Raw genomic sequence first — 24,824 nt, 5'->3', positions numbered from 1 at the left:
TTTACTAAATGTCTGAAATGAGCAGGTGGAGCCAATGTTGTTGCCTTCAAACACCAACCTAAGACTGTTATCTAACCTAGGGGTGGAACAGGAGGTTGCTTGAGATCCCTTCCAGCTTGATATCTCCCATGCTCTTATGAAAACAGTCTTTATCACCCAGGTTCAGCACAAGCTGTAAAGTGTTTTCTGTAAGTGATGATTTAATTAACTAAAAACATTCTCCAGGCAGGGTTCTTCTTTTTAGGATGCTACTGAACAGAACAATATACCATGGAAATATTGACAGGATTGCCACCATAGCACTGAGGCCAAGCTCCATGGGAGGAAACTCTGCGACCCGGAGCTCACCCTGACCCTCCAGCCAAAGCAGCTGGGCTGGGTGTCAGCAGGCTGGCCTTACAGTAGGGGAACCCAGCTTCCAGGGGAGGTGGAAGCCAGGAGTCGTAACCCCTGGGAGCCCCCAACACCTTGCCAAGCATGCTAATGGAAAAACAGGCTTCACCACAGTTTCATTGCAATAGCACATTTTCAATAAAACTTCCATTGAAATTTAAAGTCAGATGAATGGAAATTTTCCACATACAGCATCAACTAGACCTCTCAGCAAGTAATTGCTGACTAGCTCTGATTACTATTATGTCAGCCATTGAGAACTAGCCAGGCATGCCAGGCTTTATTGAAAATTAACACCAGAGCCAGCTGCTTTGTGGCTTATCTAGGCCTGCTGCCTTTCTTTCAGATAGGTGTTGTTTAACATCATCTTTGATTTTTTTATGGACTAGAGAGGACTTTGCCCTCTAGTGAGTGTCCCTTGTTCTGTCTCTTTCCAAATCCAGAGCTAAAATATTTATTCATTACTTCTGTTTTTTTCTATATCATTTCTGTCGTTCTTGTCACGTCCAGCTAACGACACACCTCTATGACTACCACAATTTCTAATAAATTTTCATTTCTTGCTATTTTGTCCTTGAAGACATACCTTTTTCTTTTCTTTAACTCCCCTCATTCACTTGCCATGATTTTAATTGTTTAATTAAAACAACCTCCTGCCACAAGTAATTTATAGCTTAAGAACCATCAATACAGAACAAAGGAGATGCTGCAGGGAATTAAGGATACCTAACCACAAGGGAAGGAGAAAATTGGAGAAGATGTTCATGTTGCAAGTGTTGAGCAAGCATCTGGGTCTGCAGTGCCTCCCTCATTAGGGGGCAGGTTGCAAATGCTGGCTGGCCGGGTCTGTGAGCATGGTTCTCACATGAGCTCACTGGTGCTGGAGTGGTGCGTAGACCAGTATATTTTGGGCTGATTATACACCGGACAAATATGTAACATCAGGAAAACCTACAGCTGCAATGATAGGAAGTATTTATATAGAGCAGTACCATCTGGTATGCACTCCTAATAGTGACTATACTTAGCTACTATACTGTGTATCCCAGCTAATCCCATGCTCCAAAGAACGAGGCGTACAGTATCTCACAGATCCCACTTCTAACACCAGACATTCTCTACCCAGTGACGTCTATGCAGCTCCATGAATAGAGACATGTAAACAGGGTACACAAAAGGGTTATTATATGAAGGGGCTGCCATCTTGCTCATTTGCAGATACATGGATATGCAAATTTCTCTCTTCAAAGGGAATGCAGTTTTAGTGATGCTTGTGTTAAGGATACCAGTTTGACTCTGATTGATTAAAAAAACCCCTTTCTCCTGCTAGCTTGAAAAAGAAGAAAAAAATATCTAGTCTTTGAAAAATTCATTTATTATACATCCATGGAGGGTTTTGTAATAAAAGTCCTCACAAGTCCTATTGTCGACATTACAAATGTTCAAGAAATGTTCCAGCATCCACCATTCCCAGCAGTGAGTGCTAATAAGTTAGTGTGCAATACCACTCTGGCTCCCAGTGTGTGCAGCAGCTGCATATCGCTGTCACCGACATATTTCAACTTGAAAAACTGACAGTTTACAGACTCTCTACCCTCTATTTTGGACACCGACAGTTTTGTGTTGTGAAAAGGCAGTGACTTATGCTGTTTTTCCATAGGTTTTCTGTTACTTTTCTTGAGGTCATCTATATTTTAGGTGGGCTACATGAATTCCTGAGTCTCTACATGCAGCTGCAGTCACTGTCTGTGCTTTTGCTCTGAAGCAAAATGCAGTTACGTTTCAGTTCTTCCATGCGTGTAACTCTCCGTAATGGTAACAGGAAGAGAGGTGTGTGGGTGTGTTACTACTAACTCTAGTTCATGTTAAAGGCCTCTTCAGTAATAATTCAGCGTTATTTGTACTAATCTGCTTAAAACAGGTCAAAAGATTATTGACAACTTTTTTCTTTAAAACATGCAAGGACAGACTTATTCATGGGCAATTGTGCCCCTGTATATAAGGTTACAGTACTCAAGTGAGCATAAATACTGCTCAGAAAGGTAGCAGTTGACATGGAATAAGTATTTGATATGCTTTTCCAGTTAACCTGTAAGTATACACACATTGATATACACATACAGAATTTTGCGCAAAGCTGAGGAGTGAGCAGAGACAACTTTTGGGTGCTTTATGGTTTTCTGAGTTTACAGGTGGGTATTCAACTGATTTCTAAGTTGAAAAATGAAAACTCCAATTACATGAGCCTGGATTTGTGTAAGCATGTTAAAACCAACACTTGCACATTCCCACTCATTCCCTCTGCTATGGAGTTAATGTGACTTCTCTGACTATTTTTCCCTGGGGTGTGCAGAGGTCATATATAGTGGGTACTCCATAGCACAGCTAAAATCACAGTCTGGAGGGTATTGAGTGTTAATTAAGCATCCATATAACATGGAACTTAACTTTTTTTTTTTTTTCTGTCTTGCACAGCTGCATAGCCCGATACACTTGAGATTATTGACAATGTATTTTTCTTTGCATACCTTAATTATGTATGCTAGCATATGCATAGACAAGCAGCAGAGCAACTTACCAAAGTTTGTGGTGTACAACAGTAATACAGAACTTTGAGGTACCTATTAAAAATTCTTAAGAGGAAAACATCTTGCAATTTATTGTAATGTAAGTAGTAAACATCTGAATGTATTTTTACACAGGTAACAGGGTTTGCTACACGTATATTTCAAACACTGATGAATAAAAATGAACCTTTTACAAACCCACCAATCCAGTATGTTTTCTTCAAAACAATATTAAATGTGTGGCTATGAAAACAGTGACACATAAAAAAATTTTCAAAAATCATTTACCACAGGGTAACTTTTTTATACCTACAAGAAAACAAAAAATTATGTACATAAATACATATATTTTTATATATAGCAAATTACAGTTTTCTGCACTGAACATTTATCAAATACACAAGTACTGAACAATGTGCTTGGCCACACCTTGTGGTCTCCTTATATTCCTGTGAGAATGGAAGACAAGTTTCTATGGAGGATACAAATTGTTCAGTGATGCAAGCTCACACAAGAATTAAAGAAGTAAAGAAAACCAAAAAAACCCACAGCAGAAATGCTTGATGTTTCCAGCACAGGCAACTTTAAGAACAAAATGCAAATGCTTAACTGTTCTTCAAGCATACGCCCCAGCACAAGGTCTGTGCCAGAGAGCTTTATACTGTAGGACAGCCGTCACATGCCAAGGGCAATGAATTTGGGCAAAAAATCTGATGCTCAGCTTTGTCGACTGGCTTGTCAAAGCCATCATCTTTCTGATAGACAGGTTGTAGGGAGTGGTCACCTTTCAGATCCCTTACAGAAACCGTACCCTTTCTCTGGGACCTGGCCAGCCACTCCCACAAGCTTCAGATAGAAAACAAGGCACTAGCTGGTTTTCTGGCCATTACCTTTCCAAAGCTCTGTGGTTATTAGCATGATGGGAGAGTTTGAAAAGGGTGACACAAAGCTATTTTTGAGGACTATGTACACAGTTATTTTGGTTTTGAAAACAGAAAGCATTCACACCACACATTTCATTTCACCTGGCCAGAAATGCTAAGCTCAGGTTGCTAATGCATAAATAACGATCCTTAGTGAAAAGTATGGTGTAGACTCCACTGGGTTGTAGTGACCTTACCAGAAACTGTCTTCAAAATACTGCAGTTACTAGCTAGGAATAACAGTCCCTTTTAGGTGTCCTTTGGAGCACACGATACAAATATTTATGTTATAAAAAGCACTTGGTTGTCTCCACAGGTTAGTGATGTCCGGAACTTGAAGGATTGTAAATCCAGTCCATTACAATAAGAGTCATACTCACAAACATGAAGATTATGCCAAGTATGAGAAAAAGTACAGCCTGCAATTGGAAAATGAAATATTATTAATAAAGCACGTGACTGAGCAGACTGTAGTTCACAGACTGTCCCACTGGAACCGCATTTATTTAACACCCAAGGCCCAGGTTTGGGTCATTGGCTGTGACTAAAGCCCAAGTAATGTCATACAGGGCTACATGAATCAAAGTTAGCCCTATGTAAATTTCAGTCCAGGAGAGCTGGGCTTTACAAGACTAGGTCTGGACACCCCCCCCACCCCCCCCACCCCCCCCGCTATGTTACTATGAACAATAATGCAAAACATGTAACAGAGAAACAGTTTTTTTCTTTAAAAACTGACCCATTTTCAATGAATGATCATTGTCTCTGATATCAAGAACAGCTTCAGTGTTAATCCTTTTCAGCCTTATTAGACAAACTGGTAAGCCCATCTCTCTTCTCTGAAGACATTTCTGCATATATTCAAGTGATTCAGATGCTTATAGTCACCCTTTGCTTTAGTGGGGCTTTAGTTTACCATAACCCATCCACACTTAACAATATTCTGCCTCGCAACACAATGGTGAATAGTGTATGATCTCAGTGCAGGCTGTGAAATTTTAGATGTGACAGCAACATGAAGAATGAACAGACAGACATGAACAAATATGCAAAATCTCTCTATAATAACAGCTTCAAAAGTCATAATCAGAAATAATTTTATAACAAACCTTTTTCTTTGTACTTGCAGTATGTCAGTTGAATTTCCACTTCCTTGTTTTTTGTGAACATGCATATAAATGTATAAATGTACATCTGTTTACATTATGTGCCTGCATATATATTTCATTAACAACTTTTCTGATTAAATTTCCAAAGTACATCTCCTTGGTGATACTGTTAAATGTGCAGATAGCTATTGATGTTCAGGATGAAAGGTGCTGCTGCTGCAACACTCCAGCATGACATAAACACATGCTGTGTATAAATGATAGACCTTCGTGTATGTCTCCTGTAGGTGTATGGATCTATGTCAGAGGGGAACTCAATTATCTCTGCAGTACAACTTTCTTCTTAACCTTGACCTCAAATCTTCCTGTTACTCCACAGCTGGCCTTCTAGCATGAACCAACACCTCCTTATAGTCTTGGTGGTATTTATGCAAGTGCAGGTGTCAACTAGAGCTTAGATTGGATTAAATAAATGCCTTTTTCTAGTTATTTAAGACACACTTTAACCTAGACATTTACTGTTGCGAATCAGTAGCAGCAGTGGGCTAAAGGCTTTGGCTAGTTGAAGCCTGGCTTTCCATGCTAGGGTGAATCACACTACCTGACCTGTTTTGAGTGAGACACTACCATTTATAAGCAAGTGCCAGATACTGCAAGTCAAAGGTCTGAGTATTTGTGACCCCACACCCTCCCATCCTTCCTTTTAAAATTGCTGCCAGCTTCCTTACCCCGATCTTCTGGGGAGACCTCAGGGGCTCCTTCTCAACGAGCCGCAGGTAGAAGGCAGCAGGGAGGATGAAAATTAGCATGGTAGCAGAAGAAGCACCTGGAAGAGAAAGCAAAGCTGAATACCCTGCTGTCTGACACATAAGCAACGTGGTGCACATGCAAAAGACGGCGTGTGGGGAGGCAGCTGCTCATCCAAGCGAAGCTGCAGAAAGGGCTTTCTCTGAGGCAGCATTTGTGCAGAGCTGTAGATGTCCAAACACTTATTTGATGCTTGGGGCCCAAAGAAGCACTCGTTACTGAGAGGATTTGCTCAGACCAGCGTGGCTGCCTGTGATACAGATGTCTGCATGTGAGCTGGTGAAGCAAGGACAAACAGGCATTCCCGGAGCATGTGACAGCCCTGGAAAGCTGGTGTCAAAAAGGGTGGATGGAAAAAGCAGAGGGTGGATGACCTGTGCCCTGGAAGTGCCTACTCGTCTCCTCTCTGAAGAGCCCAGCATGGCGGCCCCCGTGTAAAAGGCAGCAAGGAGCAAACTGCCTGCCTGCATGGAGCATAACGTATAAAAAAGGCAAAAACCCCTTTGAGTGTCTTTCTCAAGGGCATCTGCATCCCTGAGTCCACAAGTAGCTCAGGGCATGGAGACTTTTCATGAACCTCTTTGGTTAGAGGCCAAAACTGAGCAAAAGAAAGAGGTAGGGAGAGAACTGTGAATGTCAAAAGAATGTGTCACTTTTCTGCTTTTTCCAACATCACAGTTTGGAAGTCAGTACATTGTGTCCAGTCTACAGATGCTTGAAAACCAAGGATGATTTTCCTCTCCTCCACATGCACTAAGTGCCCTTTTTTGTCAAATGGGATTATTATTTTTTTTTTTTAACTGGGATTACTTGTGCTTCAGGCAAGGTGGCAACAAAGTTGGGTACTGTTTAGCTTTGTCTGTCAGCTGTTTGGGAATTTTTATTTCCATTTTCACTTTTATCTGTGTTTATATTACTCTATTGTAAGAGCCAAACTGAGACTGCCATTCAGTCCATGAATGTGAATTCGTTGTGGAAAGGATTAACAGAGTAAACAAAAAGTATTTATGAAACCTACCAATAAATCCGAAGATGTCTTTAATAGTCGGGACAAAAATGACAAGCAGGTTATTAGAAGCAAGAATTACTGCTGCAATCAGGAAATGTCTTATCCAGCTGAATGGCCTTTTGGGAAACAGCAATGTATAGATAGAAGAACGGATCTGTAAGATGAAAACCAGCAGGGAAAATAAAAGAGCAATTAATTTATCTTTGCTTTTCACTTTTTAAAATGATCTATGCTAGTTACTTCTGCTGTGACAAATTCTGTCTGAAGAAATGTGTTTTCAGTCTTTGATTCCCTTAATGTAATCTCACTCTGATGTACGTTTTTGAGATCTGTGTTCACAGTTTAATGCAGAAACTAAAATATTTGCAGTGTAGAAGAAATTCAGGTAAATAGGGTGTAAAATAAGGGACATTAAATCTGTTCAACTGAAAGATGCTAATATCAGCAAAAAAAAAAAAACCCACAAAGAAACCCCCACTATGAATACTAATAAGCAGGCAAAAAGTGCACGGGTGAAATATGAGTTGCTGTATTCCTGAACCTGATCCCTCTGAAAATCCCACAGGAGTTCTGTCATTTACTTCAGTGAGAGAAAAAGCAAGCTGTTGTTTCACTTTCATTAAATATACATATATATGTATCTCTATCTCAAAATAAAAGCATATTTTTCAATTCCACTTGGAAATTATAATCCTAAAAGCTATTTCAGAGGATCCTTTTTGCTCTGCTGCCTTTCTCACACAACACAGAGAGAGTTTTTTTTGCTTTTTCATCAGCAAAGATGGTAAGTAGGGAAAAGGTCAAGAGCAAATCCCTTTGATGGCTGGAGATAACGTTACTCTGAATTACCGTGATTGACTTAAAAGATTTGAAATCTAGAAGTTGAATAAAGATGTTTTTACAGTGAAAAAATCTCAAACCCCACTTCTGTTTGGTTGTTTTAACATAACAGACAACGGTTTCTGGACGAGTTTGGCAATTCTGTAAATGTATGGGGTTCTGTCAGACTTGAAGCCCATCATTGGAAACCACAGCATGAATTTTGCATTTGATGTTTTTCAGGTTGATGTGAGCCAATATTAGGGAGAGGGAGGCAGATTTCAAAAATTTTGTTCAGCCCCTGAGTTGGTGTGAAACAGCTTTATTCCACCAAAGAACTGCTGCCTGCATTCCTGTTCACTTATTGTCAGCATCTTGTGCATTTCTCCTGCAGTGACGTAGTCCTTAAAATAAAACTATGGAGTTTTATATCTTGGAATCATATGTACACTATGACTAGTGGTACATAGATCTATACTTATTTTTTTTAGCGATGCATTTATTTCCTTTTTCTTTTAAAGAATAAACTAATAAATCTGACTACTTTAAGAAAATACAAATGTGGTAGTTCATAGAAAATTAGTTGATAGAGCTATACTGTTTATTTGGAGTAATTAGATCTGCTAAGTTGGTTGTCCTGATATGCTGTATAAAACTGTTTGATATGCTGGCTTACAAGCAAATGATATTTTCATGGGAGTTCTTTCAATAAAGCAATTAGTGCTGTGGCATGTAACTGCTATGCCTTTGGACAGTATTCATATATAAAAATGATTATACCAAAAGCTAAACATGCAAAATGCTACATCTGACAGAGGCTTTTGCAATGCTCTTGTTTTCCCATAAAGAGTGATCAGTTAGTTAAGACTAATTTAAACATTTAGTCACTGGTTTAAACACGACATTTAAGGCAGAGCACCAGAGTGCACCAGGCTAGACGGACTGATCACCCTGGATGCTTTATACCAGAATTTTTTTTTTTTTTTTTTAGACAACCTTGAATAGTGATTGCTGCTCTTAGGTGTTTGTCAGCAAGCCTGGAAACTATACAGAGCTTGTGTTTGCATCCAGGACAATGCAGCCAGAGGACCCCAAGGTTACTGCTCTTATCGCATGTGAACACTATGGTGTGATGTGGATTGCTGGCGTCCGCCAGCAGCGTAACATGCCATACAAATGGCAAAACAGCCTCTCAAAACTTAATGACCAGGATCAACTATTTTCTTCCCTGCTGTGTAGCAGCTCGGAGAATGTACGAGGGACAGTCCTGTACATTCAGGAGCATGGAGGTCTGTTCTTCAGGTGGGGATTGATCCCTGAGGAGGGTCACTCCCTCTGCAGACCAGTTCTTTTAGCTAAGTGTCTTTCTGTTCCTGCTACTGTGGATAGTGTGTTTTTCCCTGTGAACATTACCTGGAAGCTCCAAACTTTGCTCAGACATCTGATTATGTGGCTGACTTGACTGCCTCTGTTTTCTAGCACTTAGCTTCCTCCCCTGTCCATAGACTCAAGCACCTAAGATGTGCACAGGGCCTTTGGTTCTCTACCTTGGCAGCCAAGCCTGGCAGTCCTGCACAGCGCATGGCCTGAGTTGCACATGTCTGTCTTGAATTTGGATGCTATAGTAGGTGCCTGTATTAGGAAATCTCGTAAGTGATTTCAGTATACTCTCAAGTCTTTGGTACTTACGCTGCTGCTCTGATAAATATAGCACAGAGAGAGCCAGAGCGAGCCAGGGCAGTTGTTCCTGACTTACTTATATTTATAAAGAATAATTTATTTCAGTCTTTCAGAGTTTGCAATTGTAGCTACCTAAGGTCCTTGCTCTGGTCCAACTGCATGTGAGAAAACAGGCCCTCCAAAATAAAAACACAGGCTTACTTTTCTTCAATGTTAAAGTATGCCTGTGCTGAGTACATACAGTGAGTGGATATGGGCTAGCCCTGATTTCAGCTTCAACAGCTGTGCTACTTACAGGGAAAAGGACAAGGGGCACAGTCAGGGTTACAGCCACCAGCACTGCCAGGCGAACTGACAGCAAGAGGGTGTCAAAGGTGTACACTTTGATGTATGTATGAAGTAGCTCATCTTCAACTTCTCCTACAAAAGGAAACAGAAGGGAATTAAATCACTTAAGCAATATCTGCACTGCAAAAAGATCTTTATACTGCAGCTAGATAAGATTAGCTTTGGCCCAGCTGCTGTCATCAGATACAAGTTATGGGCTAGGCACAAAATAGTTATTTTCCCCGTACAACAGGTACAAGTTCATTGTTCAGAGACAATGAGGGTAGTAACGGTCTGAGGTGATGTTTTGTACTCCAGTGTCTCAAACGACTTTCTCAAAGTCATTAAGTGGATGTGGAACCTAAGGTAAAAATAACTTCTCTGATATGAAATAGGAGACAGCTCACTGAACTAGGAACACCTCTCTTCTACCTCCACGCAGGTGTCCCAGCTCTCAGACCCTCTGGCCCCAGCAGTAGAGAGCAGATTGTGCTGTGTCATTCACTTCTCTGCTGTAATGGAAGAACTAACGAGGTAAAAAGAGGTGGTGTCTGCATAAAAGTGTGCTAATACAGGGGCTGCTCTGTTTACCTACTGATTAGTCTAGCTCATCCATATTTTTTTTACACTAGAATGATTTGCACCTGTTTTTCAGCATAGGTGAAGCTTAATTAGTGGTAGAGCCAGGGTGGGTAGCACTTAATAATGTCATGTAAAACTGTTGAGCACTAGCGTATTTTTAGTACGGTCACTCTAGGCCTTTGCCAAGAGCCAAGTTTGCAGCAGCTTGTTGTCCAAGTTCAGAAAACCAAAAGATACACAACTGGTCCTCCTAGAAGGTGCCTCTGAGCCTCTCATGGTAAGGGACTTGTGGCCTGACAGCTGGATAAGTCTCACTGCTTATTCAGGAGATTACATATACTGCATATTTTGTTTGAATAATGCTTACACCTGGATTCAGACCCACAGAAAATATGTTAATACTTGAGGTTTAATGTGATACAACCATCTCACCTGCTTTAAAATAAGAGGGAAAATTCTACAGAGAACAGGGCTTTGACCTACCATAGAAAGTAAGGTATCCAAAGAGGGCAGCCAGAAGATACATGATAAGCATGCCAGTGATGGAGATGTTTGAGACATTCTGCATCCGCTTTCGGGAAGGGCTGGAGTATGAGAGAAAGACAGTAACAGGGCTATTAGAAAGTCTCTATTTGTACAAGAAGTAGTCTGAAGAGTCATAGTTCTACTGACATTCCTTCACTGGCTAGTAAGTTCATAGCAACTATATTGGTTATACAGAGCTCTTGAAGCTTTGCAGCTCTGTGCAGAACAGCACAGACGTATAAAAGTATGTTGAAACTCCATTTCTACTACTTACTTAGTGCCAACATATAAACGTGTCATGTTATTTTGTACATCATTATTTATATACAATGAATCTCAAATGGTATATTTTAAATAAAAAATGGAGTGGCTAAAATTACAGAGTTGGCTATAATAATAGACAAGAGATTTCAGTAAGCTCTACGTGAACATACCCCTATAGCTACATAGGGGTGTTCTGGAGGTTCAAGAACCTCTTGCAGGTCAAATCCTTACTTTAAAAATCCTTTGCTTAAAGATTTAGTGTGAGAAAATCTTCAGCTTATAGGACCTGGAAGCATGGTCCCATGTTATCTGAGAATTTTTATTTCTTCTGGGACTAAACCTGCTGAAATAGGAGGTAATGGGTCTTGGCCTTCTTGAGTTTTGCAACACAACCTCCTGTAATGTAATTCTTGCTGTTGAACAAATGCATTTTCTTAGCCCTTCCCAACTGTCAACTCTGTGCTGATTTAAGCAATTGTATTTGATTTTTGATATTTGATAAGCAAAACAGGCTAGATGAAAAGTTTATGTAAGATTCCCAAGCAGATGGCATCCCAAGAAACCTTAAGAATAAGCAGCAGCTGACCCAGACACAGAACTCATTAAGATGTTATTGGAAACCAGAATTATCTGTTTCAGTGCAAACAATTTCCCCAGTATATTTCACATCCTTCAAAGGACTGTCCGGATTTCTCCTTTCCCAACTAAATATCAATCAAGGTGGTTATCCGAACAGAGGTTCTCTGTCATCAATATCTGACTATTATGTCAAAGCAAAGCCATTATCTGCTTAATATGGAAAGCAATAAATCATTAGCAGGTGGGTGTCCACACACCAGCAATCAAGGCAGAACACGTAGAAAGTGATCTCTAGCTATAGTTAACTGGAAGGATGGGACAAAATTTAAGAACCTTACTCTTTCAGTTCACTGTATATTGGTAGCACCTCAGGGTGGCATACGAATGCAAATGCCAGGATGGGTATTGCATAGGCAGTCTGTAAAATAAAGCTCCCATTAGTAAGAATGGTCACTGCTGTACCTCTGACTTTTGGCAGGCAGCAGTTTAGCTGTGGTATGAATGGCTAAAGACATATTCTACAGAATCTCACTTACCCGTGAGTTGAACACAAAGTATTTTGGCTGACACATGTCACTACTGTCGCTGTGTGCTTCATATTCTACACCACTTTTGGGGGAGGTATCTTTTGGCTCGTCAAGGACCGGCAAGTGTTCAGCTGTGTTGTCCATCATGAAATTCACTCCAGAACTGAGAGACTCGTTTGGTAACATGACCATGTGCATTGGCACTGTGCTGTTGGTGGCGGTCCAGTTTTCAACCCCATGGTCCATGATGGGGAGAGGACAGGGTATTTGGGATTTCTTGAAGATTACCTACAAAAGAGTAGACAGTGTCATCAGAAAAGTACCACCATAGGAGATTACACTTAAATCCAGGGTATGTCAATGGAAATATAAACACAGGCACACAGAAGAGAGAAGGAGAGGGAGTAAGAAATCAGGTGCTACCACTTCTGTTTCTCCTACAAGTATTTGTTGCTACTTTGCCTCTGCTGTTGTCCTGCTTTATTCTTTGCTCTCAAGTGTTGTTTTTTAGGCTGATCTTTTTTATTCTGGCTTCATTCAGCAATAGTCTTGTTGATTTCATTCACTTGCAGGTGCTATTCTAACATCCACATTAAATTGTCATGGTAAGAAATATAACAGCATTGCACAGTTTACAGGCTTTGTATTTGCTTAGAGACAATACCCAAACGGTCACCTACCACACTAACAAAGAAAACCATACAGGTCAGCGAAAAACCACTCGTATAACCAAGATAACCTGTGCAGCAAGAAAAAAAAAACACAAAACAAACAGTTCAGCTACATATAAATTCACAGTCCTAATAGAAATAAAAAATAAAGTGGGGCATTAAGCTTACCTAAGCTCTTTAGAAGGGAGAGGGGAAGAATAACCCCAACCGTTACAAGTATGACGAGGTAGTTTCCATTTAGGTACCATTCTCTAAAGTGGAGGAATAAAAGGTAACAGTCATTATTACTGACATCAAAGTGAAAAATTTTCATCTGAGGTTCAGGTTGGGCAAAGGTACCTACCCAGAACTCTCCTCAAGTTTCATAAATGCTCTGATCACTTCAGGAAGTTCATATTTAATAATAAAGAGGTAGCTTGACATCGCTGAAAAAACCAAAAAACACCTTCAGAGAAAACAGTGTAGTTCCAACAAAAAGAATTTGTGTTAAAACCCCTTAATTCTGCATGAAAAACATATTGTTTGAGAAACCATCTTTTGCTAAAATAGAGAAATGAGTTTTGTTCAAATAACAGTGTGACTAAATAGATGGTATGTTCCCTTGACATTGTTATAAGCATGTCCGGAATGCCATCTAACATTCAGTATTAGAATACCATACAGTTATTACTGGTTTAACAACATGCTTTTAGCACTGTTCTAATTTACACTCAACTTTTCCTTTTGCTTTTCTGTTGTAAATGTGGTGGCTTTTCCCAGTGGACACTGTCCATCCACATTCTGTAGTAACTTGTTACTGCCTCTAAACCTCTTCATCTGTCTTATCCCTTCTATTTTCAGCTTCTTTCTTCCAATACTCTGCTTCATATCTATAAAAAACACCAACTAGTTGTCAAGATTCCTGATGGAAGGGTGGACTTTTATATATCTCATTTAAAGTTACTGCCAGAAGGCATGCTTTTTTCGTTATTTTATGTTCTCCACAGAGAGGTCTCTGGAGGCCTATGGATCAATCTAGACAAAAGGACTAGAAGAACAGCTATTCCTCTCTAACAGAGAAGCGTAATTCCTTCCTGAATTCAACCACATTTGATATCCAGGCTTAAGGAAGGGAAGGAAGACCATGGAACAGGACCTTTTATGAACAAAATCAAAAAGCCTTTTGCAGTAGAGAGACGCAAACCACCCCTGTCTGGGTAGCAAAGTTGTCTAGAAAGGTGGTAATGTTCTGTTGATGGAGATTTGCAAAGTATACCAAATTCCAAGACAGAGATCACAAAAAAGTCTACATACATTTAATTGACCAATGATGCATTTAATTTATATTTTAACTACATATGCTTAAGAAATCTGGAAAAAACTACAAACTCCCCTGAGCTTTCAGATAGAGTGTTCCCCAGTCTCCTAAAAAGCTTTTTCCAGGGTAGCAAAAGGAAATAAAATTGTTGCATGAATGTACAATCCTACCCCTACTACTTACGATGTAAGTAGTCTCCTGTTCTGAGAGGATGGAGGTTACTTGATAGGTATTTCACATGAAGTATCTTTGTGCATGAATACTTTCAGCAGTCACTATTAAACACTCAGCATCTTAAAAAGATCACAACCCAACTGTCATTTCAAGTAGAGAATTCAGCTGGAAAATGCACTACTTTGATGGAGAAGTCAGATCCATGTGCTGTTCCTTTTAGGGTGGATTAATCTTTTCTGAGTTGAAACATCTGATATCTAGTCTGAGCTGTACTCAATGAAAAGAAATGTTCAACTCCTTGAGGACAGTCAGCCAAGCCATTTTAGCCATTATTGAAGGCTTTTCAACGGTCATGGAGACTAATGCAACTAACTAGCTTTCACCAGAACCAGATACTGAAGTGTCAGATAGCTGAAACAAGGAAAGATTAATTCCTCCTGTCCTTCCTTACTACACTGTAGTGTATAATGTACCTGGCTCATCTCTGATGCCATTTAGCCAGACAGAGGGGAGAAAGCACTTCTGTTCTGCAGAATAGTGTCAGAAGTTAGAATTTTTGCCCCTTACCTCCAAAGTTCTGCATTGTAACTGACATGAAAACACCACACTTCCCAGGCCAGCCAAATGCCTTTTCTCCCAGTTTTTCATATACTAGTGATCCTGCAAAAACAAAAAAAACCCAAAACAAAAAAAACCAACCAAAAACAACCAACAAAAAACAAACAAAAAAACCCCAAAAAACAAACCAAAAAAGAAATATGGGCCACTGCATTAGACACACTTGAATTGCATTCCAAGGTGAAACATATGCATGCAGTAGGGACTCAGCCAGTCACAGCCTGATCCTCATACCTCCTTCTTTTGATGTCTTCAGTAAGAGATGGACAGAGTAGAGTGACAGTATTGCTACGCTGAGCAGCAGAACTCTGCAAGGCAAGGCAGAAATCAGAATGCCAAGCAAGACATCAGAGACATTCATTGGATTTGAACGTACACTTGCTCATAGTCATGAAGTTCAATGTGTAGTTTTCAGCAAGTTTGTGCTTTGGACTCCCAGTGCAAACGCAGAAATAAATTTCAACTGTAGCTTGCTTGCGCGTACAGTTGCACTTTACACACCCCAAAACCCCTTCAAAGCTTAAGCCCAAGTAAGTGCCAGCTCTGTGTTATTCCAGAAGGACAGAATCCCAAATGTTAACAAGACTTTACTAATGTAAATGGATTTACACACAAGAGTCAGGTCTTTGATCTCTTACCTGCTCACTGACCTCTAATTTTAATTTCTTCTTATTCAGAGCTATATAAAAAAGCAACACTCGCACCATGACTGTGACTACTTCACTGCCAGCTCCTGGCTAGTCACTAATTTTGACTTCTGCCATGTCATCAAGAATTTGTGGAGTTTAGCTTGAGATGCCTGCTTTGCAAAGTATATTAGAAATCTTGCATAATGCTAAAGCATGGCATGACACTGGAAAACCTGCTCTTGCAACACTGGCAGCATACTCTTGTGGCCTAGTATGCTTGAAGGTACTGGGGGCCTGAATTCATTAATCCTGATTACTGCTATATTTCTTCCATGCAACATTCGTATCCTGTGTGATATCAGCTGTCTGCCTCTTGTGAACTGCTGGTGAAAAATGTAGCTTTGTATGACATTTTCAGGGTACAGTGCTGTGGGCAGCATCTCTTATCACCATAACTGCCTGGTTATCAGCCTGCACAAGTGTTGGTGCAGAAGGGGATGCAAAGATAATGTGACAGAGCTAGGAAATACAGATGTGCCTTACTCCATGGCTGAACAGGAGGTTGTGCCCACACCTTCCACTCCACTGAACAAATGCCTTGGTACAGATATGGGAGACAATGACAGCCAGGTTCATAAATGGGTTACAGTCTAAGAGGAGACATAGGCCCTGGGGCCAGATGATGGCCACCAGACTCTCAAAATTTTCTTTGAAATTTCTTTCTCCAATAAAGACAGACAATGCTTCATGTGAGCAGTGTCATCTCTCATGCTGTGGGTTCATGCAATACGGGTCTGGGGTCTCAGTGTAGCCTGCCAAGATGGCATCCTTCTTGGTCAGGGGCACACGTGCAGCTGCTATTCAGAGGCATGGTCTCTGTGTCCTGACGCATGAGGTGTAGTAAACCAAAGCCATCCAGGCTGGAACTTGCTAAATCATGCCAGGCTACAGAACTGATATCCCAGTGTGTGCTCTGTGCCATTGCAAACCTCCCCTGTGGGAGAGGAGGATGTAACGAGAACTTTTGGAAAGTTTCTGAATTTTAGGACCTTTCCTTTTGCCTTCACCCTGTAGAATATCTTCCAGCAGGAGAGCTACTGGGCAACATGAGAACAGTAAATTACAAAAATGTAGACGATGCTGGCAGCATTGTCTAAATTAGAATTAATGTCCAGCAGTTTCCATTTAGTAGATGGGATTTTTCTGTCCTGCTAACAGTAACGTCATGATCTGTGAAAACAGAGGAACCTCTAGCAAGTGGATGCATGCCATGAGGGTAACAATATCCCCAAACAGTTTTATACTTTTAAATCAAAGTCCTTCTCCTACCAGAAGGGAGAATGTTCTCATGCGGAAAGTATGGAAACAAGACAGGAAAGAAAACGAGCTGTGGGTGGATATGTCCTTTGTTTTTGCAGTTTACGACTCCACAAAGTTGCTTTAGCATTACTCCCTGCTTTAGCACTGCCAACAAAGCTAATGTCATTAGGCTCATATTAGATGTTTTTAGCCACCTGTGTGAATGAACAGCCTTAAAAATAAAGATATTGCAAAGGCAATTTTTTTTTCCTCTAGTGAGGCTTGATGTATCACAGTTTTCTTTTCAGTGATAATTTGTGGCTATACTAGTTAGCAAAAGTGCTCAGAGAAAGTTGGAGGAAAAAATCCTACATTTTTCAGACTAATGCAGTTCATTTCAGAACCAGCTTTTATACTTGTATCTGCAAATACTATATCTAAATCATTTGAGTGCAGGTGCTGGGAAGTACTTATCCAGGACAACATTCGCATCTACAATTAATTTTCAGTTAAAAATTCTACTGGCAAAACAGGAGGTGTTTCTTAGCAACTGGAAACTACACGTAGCATTTCAAATGCTGTTGCTGTCGTAGTTACAATCTCCAGAAGAAAGAAGTCATATAACGATAGCCATGCAACTTGATTTAAAGGCTTGTTAGATTCCAGTAATGTAAAACAATGGCCTATTGTCATACGGTACTGTCATGCTTTATCCCGCCCTCATGCGGGATTAAAATTAAGGCTTCAGTTACAATTAAACTCAGTTATTAAAAAGAAAATCAAGTTTGGGTTTTTTGTTGTAGTCTGTCTCATTTTACAGGGTTAGCCATAGATTAAAAAACTTCACATGGCTATCTGTTACTGTCTATCAAAATCCATTTTGTATAGATACTGTATGTCAGCCACATACCATTGCTGTCATCTGTGCACACAGAGTACAAATAGCTTTGAGGGAGCAACGTTAAATCTGAATAAATCTGTGAATACCTCTACATTCTTAGCATGCTGCTATTTCAGACTTGAATCAAATATTCTTCCATTTCTACATAGTGATTACATAGTCGGGATAAGGTAAATATATACTTTGTGGGTGATTTATTTCCCTTGTTGAATTCCCATACTGAACCAGCAAGATTGCTGTTGTTATTTTTGGACCAGTATACTGTTCTTCCCCTCTGGTTTTTGACTGCACAGTATCAATTCACAGTTTTGTTCCTGATACAAAACAGGGCTGAAATAAAAACCATAATGGTTTGTCAGCAGCGGATGGCTCCTTGTGGTGCAGCTAAAATGTTTTCATTACAAATGAGCCCACAAAACTTTTCAGCTAACAAAACAAGCTTAATGTACCTCTCTAACCACAAAAACTTTAGCTCCAGCTCACTGCTTATATTCTATTTGCTTTTCTTTCTATGTACTTACATGAAAAGGATAATTCCGGTGTTGGCCATGGCATAGGAAAGCCCTAAGATGCCGCTGCCCATAATGGCATTGCTGAGGTTGAATGAGGACATTCCAAAGGAAGCTCTACCCTGGTGCTGTTAGAGCGAGAATAGAAAATTGCAATTAATTTAAGTTTTACTGAGCACAACAGCCTAATTATCCTCATTGATGGTTTTCCCTGTATTGTCCCCTTGATTCTTAGAGGTGGAGGTTTGTCAAGGTTCCTGCGCCCACAGTCTCTTTTACTGCCAAAGCCAGCTGTGCTGGTAGGTGTTTGCCTCTCACATTCTCCCCTTGTCTCCGGGGGGAGGAGGGCTACATCCCTGAGAGGTGACGGGGGTGACAGCCACAACTGGTTACGCTGGTCAGCCTCTGTAGGAATGCATGCTGTTATCTAACAGATTTCCCAATTGTTGATTTAAAAAAGTCAGATGATTTTTTAAAATTAATCCAACTGGTTATTGAGGTTTTCTCCAAGCAGGTTGTGCACCTTTGGGGAACTAAAAGTGTGTCTGGGGAAGGAAAGAAGGAAGCGTTGTGTAGCTTGGGCTGGCGGCAGGGGAGTGGAAGAGAACAAAAAGCTGGTGGGAGGGGGGATAATGTGTGAGGGAGTCACATCTGCCACCAAGTGGAAAAGAAAGGGGGTGATTATGGCTCTTAATTTTAGCTTGCAATCACAAATAATATTTTTTGGTTTTATTTGATCAATCCTAATAAAACCTGTAACATGACCAATAAAATTACTTTCTTTGCACCAAGTTCATCAAAACTTTGAATAAGGTTACAAATCTGAGCAGAGGTACCCACATGCACACCCCAGGAACCAGTGCTCTGCTTCCATTTGATTACAGATTTGTCTAAAGAGCTGGAAGCATGCTGAGCGTGTGATGTTCTGCATTGTAAAGCCAAACATGAATGTCCTTTCTTTAAAGCAACGCGGTTGGATGTGGATTCATTTACACTGATGCTGGAAACAACCAATACAAGCACACACCCAGTTCTACCTTGGTACAGGAACACCAAAGTTCCCCTGAACCAAATCTCCTGTTAGAAAAATAGGTGCAGACCCACCCTGACTGGACATCTCAGGTGAGGTGACATAGATGCTAATGAAGTCCAAGGTCTGAGGAATTCTTCTGACTACTTGTGAAGGAGAGACCCAGTTTAACTTGCAAGGCAATAGAAAGGGTTTGCTGTACTAACAGTTAGAAAATGTGTTTACTCTTCTGAAGCCAAGATTATGCTGATCAGGCTCCAGAGTAACTTTGTTTGCTGCAACTTTTGGAAAAAGATTCAGCTTAACAAGATTTACTTTGCGATTACTCTTAAAAATTAACAAAACTTACATATTCTTCATTATATTCTTCCAATTTCTTTTTACCCAGATATCCGTTTGTAAGGAACTTCTGACTTTCTGCATCGTCACTAGCAAATGGACTGAACATGAAGAAAAATAAGAAATATTAGGTAAGGCTTATGTCACACATTATGTTCAAGTAACGCCTTTTGCCATTAGTGGAAACTTTCCTTCAACATTGCAATAAGTATTTTAAAATCCTTCAGAAAAAACTTCTTTTTTCTCCTGCAAGATTCTCATATCCAATGGCATGTTTAATAGAACTTTGCTTTGCCTTGGAATTTAGTTTTAAACCCAGTAATCTTCAAATTATTTCTGATTGCAGATGTTGGAAAGTAACAATTCTTTACTGCTAACACTTTGTTAAAGCTAGGCATGTACTTCACATTCGAGGAATAAAGCGTCTTGCAGCTGCCCTGTTGGAGACACATGCCACAGGGTTTAGCAAGCTGAGAGCTGGAGGCTGGTGGCTGGTTTTGAGATTCTTTTTCAGGCCACCCAGGTGTTGGTGTTACAGCTGGTCCTGCTGGAGATGCCTGAGGGTAGGCTGTCCCAGTGGGAGCACTGAGCTGCTGCCCTCCATACCTTGCCCTGGAAAGCATTCCCCCTCTCAGCTTGCTCAGATTGCACTTCCCTGCCAGCATATTAATTACATGGGTACTATCTGACCAGAGTGGATGGAAATTGCCAAGGGGGAGCTCGGGGCTGGGAGCCTGCAGAGGTCACTCCAGGTGGTGGCCAGCAAGGGGGTACCTGGGCTGCTCCTGCTGTGCTGGGCACTCCATCCTCTGGGATGCAGAGCAGGGAGAGTCAGTGCTGTGGGAAAACTCCAGCTAGACAACCACATTAATGTCAATGTATTGCCTGGGAAATGTTTTGTGTCCCAGATGCCATTAGTGAAATTTGGTTTTGATTACTGCTTTCTAGCCTTAACAGAGCCTTTCCATTTAAATGCTTACCTCCTAATTGCAGCCTTTTCTGAATCAACCAGCTCTGTGTAGTTGTCTTCAAGGCTTTCCCCACTGTTGCTCTGATCATCAAGTTCGATGTTGACTTTTTGCAGCTCCATGCGATCCATTAGAGCGGTCAGCGCTTTCCAGCACACGCAGTTGCTTCTTCAGGGTAAACAGCACCGTGCCGTCTGCTTGCGGGTCCTCTCTACCATGCGGGGCCTGCCAGAACACTCTGTTCTGCAAACAAAACACAATAGAACTCATTAGAGTTTTCCTCACATTAGATGAACCACTGTGAATTGTTGGGTTTGTGTTTGTTCTTTGTAATAGCGTTAGGAAGGGAAGCCATTGCAAACTGGGAAAACTCAGGGCAAGCGTTATGTCCCTTTATATGCCGGCACTTGGCCCTTCTGTCTTCCTTCAAATGACGGAGTGCAGGGGCCAACGGATGCACAGTAGATGTCCAGCATCTGGCAAAATTACAAAGCCAGCAGAAGATAATTTCTTGAACTGCTGCTTTTGAATTTCTAGGTGATGGTGATGCAGAAGTGCTTGCTGTTAGAAGCGAAGGGAGTATAACAGGGTTTTCCTACCACTGTGTCAAAACCTGCACACTCTTAAGGGAAGTGCCTAGTGTTCCGAATAACGTTTTGTAAGATTAATGTTGTCACAGATTTAAATTTTTTGAAGATTTGTCCCTTTTACTGGGATCCGGCGGAGGTGAGCATCTCGACGTGATGACGACTTTGATAATTAGGAGGTGCAATTCTGATATAGCAGTTTCTGGTTTTCAGTATATCTGTGTTTAATTTTTACTTGTCCTACAACTAGAAGCTGTGTCTCACACTGGATTCTCACATGGATATGACTGACTATCTTTACACGTGTTAGAAAAATTCCTGCCTTTTACAAATCATACGAATAAATACTCAACTCTCTATTTCTATATGGACTAAAGGAAACTGTACAAACTGAAGTTACAAAGAGGACTTCACCTCTTGGATTTCAGCAGCTTTATGTTATAGTCTCATATGCAGATACACATTTGCATTCATTTGCTCATATCCAAATTCAAGAGGAAAACTGTGCAAGAAATATTGCAGTTTTACAATACTTCTCCATTCCCAAAGATATTCCTTGATGCATTTTACATTTCCATTCCACAGCTATGGAGACAAAGGCGCACCACGGTGAAGGGAAAGAGCATAGACCAGATAACACATTGTTGGCACACCTGGGGCCAGAATTGCAGAATCCTGGCACTCTACCTGCAACCTTGCAAACAGGCACACTGGCTGGATCTGTTACTTTTTTCATAAATATCACACGCTAAATGCAGCCCAGAACTGTATAACAACAATATCAGAAAACACCACAACAAATAACTTTTGTGTCAAAACCCCCTGCATTTATTTGATAGCCTTTTTCATAGTTTTGCATTTATGGATGTATAGGTCCTTGCTTGACGATCAGACCTTCACTATCCTCTGCTACCGATCACACGATGCTCTTAATTAAGAACGTCTACAAATGTATTTGTAATGGCCAAATGTTAGAGTACATGTAATTAAAACATAAATATAAACTTTACATACCAATCCTGGAGGCTAAAACTGACCCTGGGAGAGAAATTAAAGTCGTCTTCCTTGCTTTTTACTAAAAAGATTCACCCAGACAAAACAACTGAAAAGGAAAAGCAGTATCACAGTACATTAGATTTCCTACCAGAGAGGGTGGCTGTGTTTACTCCTTTCTGCTGCCGTGCAGGGTGTGTGTGTGAGGGGACAAGTGACTTGGCCATCAGGGCAGAGCTTCCAGCACTTGCATTCCAGTGGCCGGGGGGGTCTGCCCGCTCGGATATGAATAACTCCGGGACGTGAAAAAATAATAACCCCCCACCAACAGAGCCCTCCTAAATGCAGTTTCATTCACAAAACTGTCTTCAAATGCAGACATTGCCCTGTCTGGGAAAGTAAGTCCTTCCAATTCCTGATGCTTATTTTTAATCTGTCACGTAAAAGTCAGGCTGACAAATCTGACTGCGTTTAGTCCTGTCGTGGTAAAGGGTAAAACCTCCCCCGTGAGCACTGCCTAACGGAGGAACATCTTTTCCAGCAGTAGCAGTCCAAAAAATACAGATCTTCAAAGAGTTGGGAAACAGAGGAAAAGTAAGCAAAAAAGGTTGCCAGGAGTTAAGTTACACAGAGATTAGACTGAGGAGGAAAGTCTGCGCAGCACAGCAAACACAGTTTGGAAAGGGGAACAAAAATTGACTGGAAGTACATGTTACAGCATAAGAATCATCTGGACATTGTCCTGTCAAACATTTACACAAGTAATCTGATTTATGGGTGTCATGTCAAAAGGCTGTGGAATTACTGGGTAAAGCAGTGGTTTTCTACTTTTTATTAATCTGTGAATTCCTAAAAGTCTTCTGCGAAATTGCAAAGCCTCAGGTGGCAAAATTAAATCTGCTGAGAACCTGGATTCTTGCAGTTGTCACTTTTTAGGGAGTGCTTGGTAGAGATCAAGGGGTCTGCAAGCCATGAGCTGAAAACCATTGGCATAAATGTGGGCAGGATGAGGCTCATGAAACAGGCTCGGTATTAGATTTGAATCCTGCAAACACTGTAACGGTAATTGCAAGCAATGGTGCCCTTGAACTTCAGCAGAACTTGGCAGAGCTGGACCTTAGTTGGTGGAAATCCCTAACTTCAGGTTCCTTACTCTGCAGGTACTGAAGGGTGTGGGAGGACGCTGAGGTACTGGTAGCACATGCTCCCCATGAGTAACGTTGAAGGGGCAGAGCTGCCACCCCTTCACCAGGGGGAAATGGGGTAGCCCTGTGCCTCTTGGGTCACTGCTTGACCTGCGAGATATTATTTAGAAAAAGGGGGATGCACTAGGTGGCTCACTTTAAAGTAAAATGGTGGTTACAGCTGCATGCAGTGTCATGCCCAAGCCCACTGCCAGGGCTGGTAGCCACGTGCTCGGCTGCGCCTGTGCAGGGGTTTGTGCTGGCTGGATCGCTGCTCCTGGGCCATGGCCAGGCACCAGGGCGGTGATGGCGTGACAGATCGCAGCAACCAAGGTCGGGCAGGCCTGGGCCCTGCCAGAAGCTAAGCACATCATATCGGAGGAGAAACACCAAAGTTCAGCTGCTTTAGCTTCCCTGGGACTTAATGCTTTCTGCTTCAAAGTTCTGAATTTGGTGCCTAAACATACAAGAAAAATCTCTTAGCTCTACGGTGTTCCTTAAACTTGGATTCAATACGGCGATGGTTTTGCTGCCTCCTGTGGTATTTGGCTGAAAGGAAAAGATTTTTCCTAAAGTATGGTGTTAAAATGGAAAAACTGTTTGCAAAAGAGATTCACCTATTATTAGAGGGAAGTTATTTATCCCTGTAGAACTATTTCTCTCTTCAAGTATAGGGTACTGTTCTGCATAACTTATTAAGTAACAGTTTTCAGCAGTGATTCAGAAAATTACAAAACATTTGGTATCTGATTTCACGTTATTGATTTCTGTCCTGTCTTCAGTTAGGACATTAAATGAGTGGTCAAATTATGCCGGGTCACATATATGACTAATATTTGCATGGGTTTTGCAGTATTAAGGTTTGTAAACTGAGCCATGGTATCTAATTTAGCAGATTTTTGCCAGATTCTTCATCTTCATGACAGTGATTTTATATTATTATTGTCTAAACAGCTATTTCAAAATGAAATAAGTAGTGTTGCTGTGAAATAACCAATTAGAATGCAAAGCCTGCTTTCAAAAATTCATTTGTTTACAGAAATGTGAGCCAAGTAAATCAAGAGCCTCAAAAAAAATTCTCAGAAGTTAGCCAAGGGCTACAAAGGAAAGACAGCATTCATTTCTTAATTGCCTGGTCAATTTAAACATTTTTTGATGCTTCTCTGGTTGCTTAGGTTTTGATTTAGTACTTTAAAAAAAAAAAAGACTAAATTTAATTCCTGAAAAAATACCAAAGATATTTGCCAACATAAATTACCATGTCAGTAAATCTTAAGAACCCCATCCTTCACATTGCACTTATATTTACAGATTAATTACATTTCTAATTCTCAATTTTTAAAGATATGGCTAGTGTCTAAAATACATTGATTGAACATTGTAAAGAAAAAAAGTTTTAGGTTTACCTCTGAGTCAAGCAGGTTCTCTTGCTTGCTTGCTAAGCAGGTTCTGTCTTTTAGGAATTGCACCTGTAATGAAAAGTTTGCTCATGTGCAACCTAGAGCAGTTGGACA

At 40.7% G+C, this 24,824-nt stretch overlaps 1 protein-coding gene across 1 annotated transcript; it reads right to left on the bottom strand.

The window, feature by feature from the left end:
• Positions 1 to 1,747: 1,747 nt before the first annotated feature.
• SLC38A4 (solute carrier family 38 member 4) lies at positions 1,748 to 24,824 on the bottom strand. The gene is made up of 16 exons (XM_037388224.1): positions 24,717 to 24,824; positions 20,559 to 20,789; positions 19,589 to 19,679; positions 18,222 to 18,337; positions 15,106 to 15,179; positions 14,821 to 14,913; positions 13,126 to 13,207; positions 12,951 to 13,033; positions 12,792 to 12,850; positions 12,121 to 12,399; positions 11,923 to 12,002; positions 10,700 to 10,800; positions 9,603 to 9,727; positions 6,818 to 6,962; positions 5,721 to 5,818; positions 1,748 to 4,302 (listed from the first exon to the last, which is right to left on the bottom strand). Exons 2-16 carry the CDS (start codon positions 20,675 to 20,677, stop codon positions 4,201 to 4,203), a joined length of 1,647 nt encoding a protein of 548 aa, XP_037244121.1. The 5' UTR covers positions 20,678 to 20,789; positions 24,717 to 24,824; the 3' UTR covers positions 1,748 to 4,200.

The sequence above is a fragment of the Falco rusticolus genome, chromosome 5, assembly GCF_015220075.1.
Source record: "Falco rusticolus isolate bFalRus1 chromosome 5, bFalRus1.pri, whole genome shotgun sequence".
Lineage (NCBI taxonomy): Eukaryota > Metazoa > Chordata > Aves > Falconiformes > Falconidae > Falco > Falco rusticolus.
Note: the sequence above shows the minus strand (reverse complement) of the source record. Positions and strands in the feature narration are given on the sequence as shown.